Source organism: Sceloporus occidentalis, unplaced genomic scaffold (genome assembly GCF_023333645.1).
Source record: "Sceloporus occidentalis isolate IW3139 unplaced genomic scaffold, rSceOcc1.0.p SCAF_336, whole genome shotgun sequence".
In the NCBI taxonomy this organism is placed as follows: domain Eukaryota; kingdom Metazoa; phylum Chordata; class Lepidosauria; order Squamata; family Phrynosomatidae; genus Sceloporus; species Sceloporus occidentalis.
The window spans coordinates 493,397-503,951 of record NW_028317316.1 but is presented as its reverse complement, the minus strand read 5'-3'; the positions used below and the strand labels follow the sequence as shown (position 1 = coordinate 503,951).

General features: G+C 43.2%; 2 protein-coding genes across 2 annotated transcripts; both read right to left on the bottom strand.

The window, feature by feature from the left end:
- Positions 1-1,576: 1,576 nt before the first annotated feature.
- On the bottom strand, positions 1,577-6,101 carry LOC149274333 (acyl-protein thioesterase 2-like). Its single transcript, XM_089505650.1, has 9 exons — positions 6,024-6,101; positions 5,180-5,211; positions 4,686-4,751; positions 4,497-4,544; positions 4,343-4,413; positions 3,354-3,427; positions 2,363-2,464; positions 1,773-1,946; positions 1,577-1,645 (listed from the first exon to the last, which is right to left on the bottom strand). The coding sequence occupies exons 1-9, from the start codon at positions 6,099-6,101 to the stop codon at positions 1,577-1,579; spliced, it is 714 nt and encodes a 237-aa protein (XP_089361776.1).
- A 427-nt stretch (positions 6,102-6,528) lies between these two features.
- LOC149274332 (PITH domain-containing protein 1-like) lies at positions 6,529-9,467 on the bottom strand. The gene is made up of 6 exons (XM_089505643.1): positions 9,276-9,467; positions 8,804-8,847; positions 8,580-8,657; positions 8,394-8,498; positions 6,823-6,931; positions 6,529-6,627 (listed from the first exon to the last, which is right to left on the bottom strand). Exons 1-6 carry the CDS (start codon positions 9,465-9,467, stop codon positions 6,529-6,531), a joined length of 627 nt encoding a protein of 208 aa, XP_089361769.1.
- Between the last annotated feature and the right edge of the window lie 1,088 nt (positions 9,468-10,555).

Sequence of the window (10,555 nt, the reverse complement as noted above, 5' to 3'; positions counted from 1 at the left end):
TCAAGAAGGAATTTTCCGCCTGATGGCAGAATTCGAAGTACTATTACTAGTTCTTAGGGTTTTTTTTTTTCCTTTTGGATCAAGAGTAGGAAGGTTAGGTTGAACTTGATGGACTTTTTTCAACATGTACTATGTAACGATGACAACATATTAGACTTGCTCTCATCCATTTCTATTTGCGGAGGTCTGGTTGGTTATATCCCCAATCTCCAACTGTAAAATTATCCACATAACCTTTTTAAATAAGTTACCATCTTCTATTTTTTTTCACAATCCTGTCAGCTATTCAACATAATTTCTGTGAAATGTAACATTCACGTGGAATAATTGCAGAGCCATAACAGGATATAGAATGGCATACAGTACTCTTTTTAGTTAAAAAAAGGTTTTAAAAAATCAATTTGTAACATTGGTGGTCACTAGAGTAAATACACTTGCACAGTTCAACGTGTGGAGAGACTTTGAAGGAATCTCGCTGACTTAACTATGCATTAGTGTCCTCTCCGAGTACCAGACCCCGGCTATTCTGGCGTTATCTTTACATGTTCCTATATTCGAGGTGTGCTCCTGCTGTTGCCTGTGTTTTGGGTTTCCACCTGTGATTTCTGGCGTCGTATCTGCCGCCTCACAATTATACAGGGCCAGCCCCGTGCTTCCTGTACCAGGCTTCAGACCACCATATTGTACAGCGATGTCAAGGGGTTGAAACCACATTCCTGCAAACTATCTCATTTGCCAAACACATCGTAGCAAAGAGTGTAATTGCCAGGTGGCACGTTACGTTTCTGTTGGTCCTGTTCACAGTGCCACATCGGACAGTATTCGTAATAGCGCCACTAGTAGGAAACAAAAAATCTGCCCCTAGAAGCTTCCTCTACAACAGCCTGGCCCTACCTGTATACACTCTTCTAGCTACAGGTGATTGATAAAGAACATTGATTAATATTGGGACAACTATATAAATAGAAGAAAAGGCATGTCAATGAAGGTAGAAGGCTTTTATTGTGATCGATCAAAGAAAAAAATAACGCAGCTTTAGCAGGAACACTCGTTGTCTTCCCAATGCATGCCGAACCTTACAAGTACTTAGCCCAAAAACAGAGCATAGACGTCATTCTAAAAGAGTGATGTCGATCTGGTGTGGGGATAGATGGCTGTGGAAAGATACCTACATTGTTGTACAGTACGCGCTGCTCTCTGCCTGAGCTGTGCCCGAGAGGACGGAGTGTTTAAGGTACATTCACATATCTCTCACAACACTCAGCTGCTCCTCTGAGGTGTATGATGGCTTCCTGGTGCCACTAGAGGAAGGTCTGTGACATCAGAACATGAAATGTAACACTAGGAGAACGTGTGAAGCAGCACTGATGTGACTTCCTGCTCTATGCAGGGACCAGGCGAGAGGTGCAGGAGCAGCAAGCCTCCGCCCCGTACCTTAAACATCTCCTGTCGCATCAGTAGCACACAGATAATACTTCTATCACGAATCAACACAAAAGTGGGTGTGAGTGGGTTGGGAGGGCAAGGAATCGAGGAAGAAACACTGAAGTTAGCCCGAGTTTACACCTTCCTGCCGTCATTCACTGCTGAGTTCATTCACTCGTGGAAGCAGCTTTTCCATGAAACTTTTCACCGCCATCATTTCCTGAAGCAGTAAAAGAACAGTCAGATAATGTGCAGGACAATCAACAGGAAGTACAGAGAAAGACACGAAAAGAGGGAAAACAGGAGAGGACATACTCAGCTAAACGGATATTATCGAAAGTTCTCACCTCCTGACTAGTGCTGTGCATGACTCCAGGGTAGGTCTTAAACTGGACTTTACTCGGGTTTAACACAGATTTCAGTTTCTCTGAAGTGAGGTTTCCGAACCGGACAGGAATCATGGGGTCAGCGTCCCCGTGACATTGCAGGATGGAAACGTCTTTGTTAACACCACTTGAAGCCTGAAGTCGGAACACAAATGGACTTTCAAGTTTATACAACCTGCCTGGACAACCTCTACATTCCTGTATATCAACGTTTCTAAATCTCAGCGTATTAGAGGCACACTGGACACAAACATTTCACCATTTCATTCTAGCTAATAAACAATACCTTTTTTACCAATACTTCTTGATACTGTATTCTAATAGCTAAACTCTTCCACCAAGATGAAAGCTGTTGATGGCTTTTTTTATCATTAAATTGCACAGCAGCAAATAAGTTCATTTTTTTGATGGAGGAACCAAAAGCCTTCTAGAAGTTTTTTGCAGAACGAGCTCAGAGACCTGTATGCTATATACAAATAGGGGCTGTTCTGCTAAAAAAAAAAAGGGGACACTTTAACAACACCAGCTTTTGTAGACTTGTGCGGTCATACCTGAGGGAATGTTTTGTGAAGGGGCAGCCAGCAGCTCAGTCCGACTACGCCTGCAAGTTTGTGTTCACAGGTAAGGGCTGTGTACAGAGAGAGCGCCCCTCCCTAAAGAGAAACAGATGAGTATTTGTTACACGTAAGAGGAAAATTACCTTTCAGAGAAGGGTATGGGAACCTGCACAAAAAAAAAAAAGGTCAAAAGAAGCGTTAACCACAAACCGTAACTGAATGGACCGATAAAGGTGTAGTTCAACATTTTATTATCCAATGAAGCTGCTAGGCTGGCCATCAGTAGCTATATTTGTCGTGTGTGGGCTATAAGCTTCTTAACATTATAATGTCCCATTCCAAGCATTATCTAATAAATTAGCTAACAAGTTACAGATACGTTTTACCTTCTACAAAATACCAGCATGGTTTATGATGCGCAGTCAAACCTAACTAGTTTGAAGTGAAGGAAACATTGTTGGTCTGTTTACCTGAAAGAAGAGGACTGATGGCTACAGAATTTAATCTCTGGAAAATGCCTGGCAAAATGGCACACTAGCATGCTAAAAAGGCTAATGCGCCATTAATGATGAAAAAAGTGGAACTAAGAAGCCCACCACATTCTGCATTCAACACAAAGGTGATTGGGACACTGTTAAAAGGAACATGTCTTTCAAATAAATAACTGTTCTTTTAAGTGAGTTATATGTCATTATCACCAATGTGAATATTGAAGATATGCTTGTCTGTGCACAAAGTGAAGTGACTGATTTTATCCAATCATCTTTTGTCATTAGCCATGCCATGGAAGACTGCAAGAAAACACTGAAACACTGGAAAGAGAATGACGGGTGGGATGGGTTATAGAAGAACAGGTACACATAAAAAAAAAAGGATAAAAGGACCGGAAGGAGCAGCAAAAACATAACATTGACCAGTTGACACTAGCAAGTGCTGCATAAAGACTTTGTTTCTTGTACAGATACAACTCAATACAAGCACACACCTGTGAAAATCCGCCCAGGATTATCCTGTTTGCTGGAATGCCATTCTTTACTTCATGTTCAACGATACTCTTAACTGAAAGAGAAGGAAGAATTGTCACCACTGGTAACTACACACTTCTACATGTCTTTGGCAGAGCTGTGCACCACCACAACCATGGACAGACAAAACTGCTCCTGAGAGCAAAACACGAATTATACGGTTTACTTATATCTAGATCCAGAGAAGGCTAGATGACAGCATAACCCAGTGAGAACCACTTTACACTACAAGAGCTGAGCAATTATCTTATAACTTTCTTCAATCCTAATTTTGCCCTAGTTTGTTTTTTTTTAACTATTTTTATTAGAGAGAAGTTGCTTATGTCAAAAAACATCAGTGTAAGCCAGGGTAATCAATAAATCCCACATACGTTGCAACCAAAGAAAGTTATTTCTCTTGCTTCTCCCTTTTTCCTCTTGATGCTTTAGGGCACCTGTTCCTAGAGTCAAAATGCTTCCTTACACAATACGATGCTTTTATGACTCTTTATCAGAAGGTAGTGCAAGATGAGATAAGACGCTTATAGACACCAGGGGTCCTCATTTAAATAGGTACAAGCCCTGATTATTTCATGGTAACGATACTGGGTCTGTGTATTTATAGATTTTTTTTAGATCACAACCCTGATTCATAAGAACAGAAGATCATCAGATTCCAGCAGGGTACCTGCTAACCTGGCCAATTCTTCCTACTCTTTCTGTATGACTTACCTGGCACGTCACAGGTCACAAAAAGGTTAAACAACTTAGGAACCAGATATGACTGTATGCATATAGATCTGTATAAAATTCCAGGAGTCATGCCTCGCTATTTAACAACTACTGTTCTATGTATCACTTGTTGGTTTGCAAAATGTGTTAATTACGATGATTTCATCAGTTAACTGGTTGGGTACTTGAGCATGCCTCTGCTGTAAGATATATCTATATCCAGTATATGGTTCCTTACTGCCATCTGCTGCCTTCTTGATCCCAGCCTCGTCTTCTGGAGCATCAGGACTCAGGCCCATCAAGTCAAACCTGCACAGACAGAAGTGTGAAGCCCTTACTTGAACTAAGCACATATATATTACCAGGTCCACTAGCTAGGAGCATGCACTCACCATGCTGGCATCATCATCTTCATATTCAGTGTGACTGGTATACGAGGCCTAGAATCATGAAAAAAACCAGTAAGGCTTTGTGAGAATCAGGAACACTCATGCTTCAACACTATATTAACATGAAGGTTAAAGGCACACAGATGTGTCGCAATGTCGAAATGGCACAAAGCATGTACAAAATATACTTACGCATGGGGACAAATATATTTCACGTGGGGCAGTCGTATACCAGATAAGGCCTCAGCCCAGCCATGTCTGCAAAATAAACACAGATTGAAATCACATTAGCTCCAACCTAAACGAAGATAAGTCAGAGTAATAAATACATACAGTGCGGTGTAAACACGTATTCATAGTACCCAGGGAATACACTAGGACGTACAAGGATAAGTAACTGCATTATTAAATGAATACTTTAACATGCTCATTACATTCTTGTGTTACAGTAAACGTATATTGTCATTTTAGATTTCCCTTTAAAGACCTGAGTTCTGCAGCAAGGACTGGCACTTGAACACAGAAAATAAATTAACATGCCAAAGACCCCATGGACTGCGAGAATAGGTTGAATCGTGCTGGCAGACGAATGGCGCCGTAAAACACGTAGATACCGGCACTTCGTACAAATGCACATCCTGTGTATTCATCCCCTTCTACACGACAAATCGGAGTCTTCAACTTACCCTGTATCCCCAAGGCCATGGAGGAATATCACCTGTTAACGACAGAAGTACATGTATCAAGTGTTATATATATATATATATATATATATATACTGATTCACAGCATGCTGCCCTCCTCTAGCTCCCCAAAGCAGCCCATTCCAAATGTAAAATCCCTTATTCTAAAGTACTGTGTGATTCTACTCCAATGACTCCTCCACCCGGTCCTGGCCATCATGACATTACTTTTATTAACAATGTTCTTAAACTGCACAGTCTCTCTGGAAATCAATCCAGAATAAGCTCTCTCTTTTTCCAAGAAATTCATAAAATATACTTCTTAAAAAAATTAAAACATTCAACAAGAACTCAACCTCTGTCCTTTGTAGTTCTTCATCACCCCCTATGGCATTTCCTGGCTCCACCCCCTAATCTTTCCCATATGTTTTGGTTGCCCCTCATTCCAGTGATTATATAATCCACCAGGATATGCCTTCTCTATGGATTTAGTCCTTGTTATGAAGGTGAGCTTGTTCTCATCTGCTGCTTATACTCATAACATAAAATATGCATTGGTGTCTGGAAGCAGAGATTAGATATCAGACAGTTAAATCACTCAAGTGTAGAGGTTAGCATCCTCAATTATCTTCCCACGCCTGACACCAGTAATGACTGGGTGGGGTTTGTATAACTGTTTAAAAATCATATACGATCATATCCGTATATTCACACAACATACTACGCTGCATATACTTGCATATTGATCTGTGTTCCCAACCTATGCCCGGGCATTGTACATTTCTGTAAGTGTCTAGCGTATATTTCTATGTATATACATTGAGATCTATAAATAAATCAGTCTTACCGCCGCTGTCTCCCGTTCAGTTCCGGGTACTGTCACAGCATCGGTAAGTAGCGGCACGGACATGTTGTTTCCGCACATGCACCGGAGTGATGTTCCACACTGCCACGGTGACCCTTGACCTCCCGGGATGAAACAATGAACAGCAGACTCTAAGCGGATCTAACCCCGGCGCATGTCACGTGCCGGCGCCTCTCCCTTTACGTCACGGGCGCGCTAACTCTTCGCTGCCATCTTGCGTGTGGCGGAAGCATAGCAAAATTACACTGGAAACGAGTGTGCTAAGCGTCTCGACTACATTCCTCCCATTTGAACTGGCCTCGAGTAGCATGCATCTGCGCTATTATATCCCCTGCCATGCCGCATTACACACACATCATGTTTAAAGAACACATTTTATTCCACACCAGATACTAACACATCAAGTATAACGAGAGAGAAAATAAAGATTCAATTATGGAGAGGCATATGAATGGTTAAGCAAATTAAGAGAGACAGGGAAAACGCTTTAAGAGATGAAGTGCGTCGCTGGGTTTTGTGACACTTTGTGGTCAGCTGGATTTGCTGCAGCTTCGTAGTTACAGATAACCACTTCATGGCGTTGAGCCTAAAACAAATGAGATCATGAGAATCTCTTTATAAATGGTACGCTGCATCATTGAAACGCATGCCCTATTATATAAATGACATGTAGTCCAAAGCATGTGACAACCAGTGTGTTGGGTCATAATGATTCACGTATTTTAAAAAAAAACGGCAATATATCGCAGTACAAATACTGCGGCTTCACTCCCGATATTACCTCTGTCCATTCTCCTCTTAGGCCGATGTAGCAAATTTTTGTATTCTCCGCACCAAAGTTTTTGGAGATGTGGATGGACAGATGTGATATGTTTGAAAAGCGAGTTATCCTGAAGGGAAACAAAAATACATTGTCGGGGATGGACTTGGTAACGTGAACACACAATGAAAATAAGTGACTTATTAGACTTAGCAGAATAAGCTATTTGCAGTAAATGCCCTTGCTACTTGCAGCCTTATACTTGCCAACTTTCTAAATATTATGAAAAATTAACCCTTTAATAGCCCACCAAGAAGATTCTATTTCGCGACTTGCTAAATGCGCTGACTTGCCATTATTTAAAGAAAGACGAGTCACTCACATTCAAGCAAGGATATCAACCATAATATCACCAACTGGGAATCTTAGTTCTGATGACAGTGGTGTAGAATAGGAAGGAGTCAGCCAGAGACTGCGCCACCCTGAGAATCTGCCCCTTCACCCCGAGACTGCGTAAACCCTGATAATCTGGCCCTTCATCCCGAATCTGCCCCTTCGCCCCGAGGCTGCGTAAACCCTGAGAATCTGCCCCTTCACCCCAAGACAGCGTAAACCCTGAGAATCTGCCACTTCGCCGCGAGACTGCGTAAACCCCGAGAATCTGCCCCGGGAGTGCGTAAACTCTGAGAATCTGCCCCTTTGCCCAGAGACTGTGTAAACTCTGAGAATCTGCCCCTTTGCCCAGAGACTGCGTAAACCCTGAGAATCTGCCACTTCGCCGCGAGACTGCGTAAACCCCGAGAATCTGCCCCGAGAGTGCGTAAACTCTGAGAATCTGCCCCTTTGCCCAGAGACTGTGTAAACTCTGAGAATCTGCCCCTTCGCCCAGAGACTGCGTAAACCCTGAGAATCTGCCCCTTCGCCCCAAGGCTGCGTAAACCCAGAGAATCTGCCCCTTCGCCCCAAGGCTGCGTAAACCCAGAGAATCTGCCCCTTCGCCCCAAGGCTGCGTAAACCCAGAAAATCTGCCCCTTCGCCCCAAGGCTGCGCGACCTTGAGAATCTGCCCCGAGACGTGATTAAAAACATACATATCATTTTGGGATCTATATGACATTGACAACCCTGTTCAGCATTAAGGACCCAGCATAAGCATACCTGGGAACTATTCGTTTTTTTCGCCCGGAGACTCAGAGTAAAGCATGGCTTTTCCAGGGGACTACAGCATTACAGAATGCCCTGCTTGCATTCAGCGGGACTGCCAGCCGACGTCAGTATTCAGGAAGGGGGGGCTTCAGGGGGTTCCCAGGTATGAGCATAGGGAACAGACACATCTAGAATACTGGCTGCTATTCCTATATGACTAGAACCAGGTACATCCTTTGCCCAGCTTGTAAAATAAGCCCCGGTATTAACATTTTGATACGCAAAGGCTCACCGGCTCCCAGGGCTCATCAAGCACACAGCCTTATTACCCGCCAATCTTTTTTTTTTACCCCTCTAAAAAAACAGGACCCATTTCCCAAAGCAGCGTGCCTTCCTATAACGCGTTGCCACATCTCAGGCCCATACAGAGAAGCAGCCGACTCGTACTTTGTGGGGTATTCCAATTCTCCAGCGACGTCAACGTTCAAACTGAAAACCTGGTCTGCCTCTCTCCCCGTATCATCAAAGCTCAAGCGAGGGATGTTCTTAAACCTGAAAGGATGACGGAAGAGAATGTTCACGACGTGCAGGCGGTAGCCGTGCCATATTTCTGCTTCCACAGTGGTTGCTTACAATCTCATCTCTGCTGGGTGAGCAGCACTGTCTTCCCCGATCAGGATGACGCCTTTCAACTTCACATTCCCGGTGAACCTGACAAGAGAAAGCACGCGGTAACTGCGGGAAGACCCAGCGATGAGTCTTTGGGGTATTAGGCAGAGTAGGGGCGGGTAAAGGGGTAAATGTGCATATTGCGGGTGGGAGAAGAGATTAAGGAAGGTGCGAAAAATGACACTTACGGGATGTTAAACAGCAATTCCGCATCGTCATCGCTCTCTACAAACTGAGGAAAAATAGGGGGAGGGGGGGGGAGAGTCACACAAATATAATTGCGTCTGTGTTCCAGAGATACATTTCTGCGTGTCCATGTACCCTAATACTGAAGCGTTTAATAGTCTGCTGACTTATCACCTTCCACATAATACACTGAAAATTCACTATGTAAGCACCTGATCTGTGTTGCAGAGCAATGCTTCCACTACATCCCATGCCTGTGCATAGTTATAGATACTGAGAACTGTCGCCATATCACCTGTGGCCTCGCTATCAGGGTACAAACGCATGATGTCTTCAGACTGCCACATGAGGAGACCTGTCAAAAGTGACTGAGGGAACCTATTTGGGGAAAATTGCTGTGGGGCTCTGAGAGGCCAAACTGACAACTCGGCCTTTACTAAAATACGCGCATCCACTTATGATGTGTAACATCACCTTGCTCCGGTCTCCACGGTCCTCCCAGGCCCGGAATACGCTCTTCCCGCTTCCCTCGCTTTTCTCGTTCAAGCACTCAAGTTTATCCAAGTCAATCCTCCGGAACAGGCCGTACTCTAAACCCCTCTCGGGAGCTTCTGTCCGTTCTGCACCACACGAGCAGCCGCCTCCATGACTATGCCCGTGCGCCATAACCACTGTCCTGTCAACGGCAACTGCGCCATCTTGCTACTCAGCTAATATTAGCATCCTACCGTCGCCATCTTGCTACTCCCAGCTAATATTAGCATCCTACCGTCGCCATCTTGCTACTCCCAGCTAATATTATCATCGTACTGTCGCCATCTTGCTACTCTCCTCAAATATTAACATCCTACCGTCGCCATCTTGCTACTCTCAGCTAATATTAACGTCCTACCGTTGCCATCTTGCTAACCCCAGCTAATATTAGCATCCTACCGTCGCCATCTTGCTACTCCCAGCTAATATTATCATCGTACTGTCGCCATCTTGCTACTCTCCTCAAATATTAACATCCTACCGTCGCCATCTTGCTACTCTCAGCTAATATTAACGTCCTACCGTTGCCATCTTGCTAACCCCAGCTAATATTAGCATCCTACCGTCGCCATCTTGCTACTCCCAGCTAATATTATCATCGTACTGTCGCCATCTTGCTACTCTCCTCAAATATTAACATCCTACCGTCGCCATCTTGCTACTCTCAGCTAATATTAACGTCCTACCGTCGCCATCTTGCTACCCCCAGCAACAGCGTCTAAACCGGATTTGTCATAATTATTATTATTATTTTTTTTACTAAGCGTGCATCTAGCATGCCAGAATAACCCTTTAACTTACCGGGGTTTATAAAAAACATGGTTGGCCTCCCGGGACTACCCAATAGATCGAGGTTGTACTGTTTTTACTATGGTCTAAAAAGTCGTACATTCCGTTGGGCAAGAGGGGCACCCGTTAACTCCTCAAGGACCAGAGCAATTTAGTGTACCCACACAAATTATGTGTGTGTATGCATACATATATATATATATATATATATATATATATATATATATATATATATATATTTATATTTATATATATATATATTTATCTTTTGATCATATCATAAATTATTTTTTATTTCTAAATATTGGTGACAATATAATATGTATCATATATAATATTGGGGTCTGCCTGCACAGGCCCAATGTTCTACTGATCCTGCTGCTGCACCTCTTTGACCATCCTTTAGGGGAACCTTTTTTAAAATGTCTACA

What these genes read in the sequence shown, in the direction of transcription:
- LOC149274333 (XM_089505650.1), bottom strand. Translation starts at nt 6,101, where the DNA reads ATGTGCGGAAACAACATGTCCGTGCCGCTACTTACCGATGCTGTGACA. An exon ending in AAGATGATGATGCCAGCATG is followed by an intron (nt 4,414 to 4,496) that starts GTGAGTGCATGC and finishes CTGTCTGTGCAG; the next exon opens with GTTTGACTTGATGGGCCTGA. An exon ending in TTCACAAAACATTCCCTCAG is followed by an intron (nt 1,947 to 2,362) that starts GTATGACCGCAC and finishes TTCCGACTTCAG; the next exon opens with GCTTCAAGTGGTGTTAACAA.
- LOC149274332 (XM_089505643.1), bottom strand. Translation starts at nt 9,467, where the DNA reads ATGGCGCACGGGCATAGTCATGGAGGCGGCTGCTCGTGTGGTGCAGAA. An exon ending in GAATTGCTGTTTAACATCCC is followed by an intron (nt 8,658 to 8,803) that starts GTAAGTGTCATT and finishes TTCTCTTGTCAG; the next exon opens with GTTCACCGGGAATGTGAAGT. An exon ending in GAATTGGAATACCCCACAAA is followed by an intron (nt 6,932 to 8,393) that starts GTACGAGTCGGC and finishes GTTTCCCTTCAG; the next exon opens with GATAACTCGCTTTTCAAACA.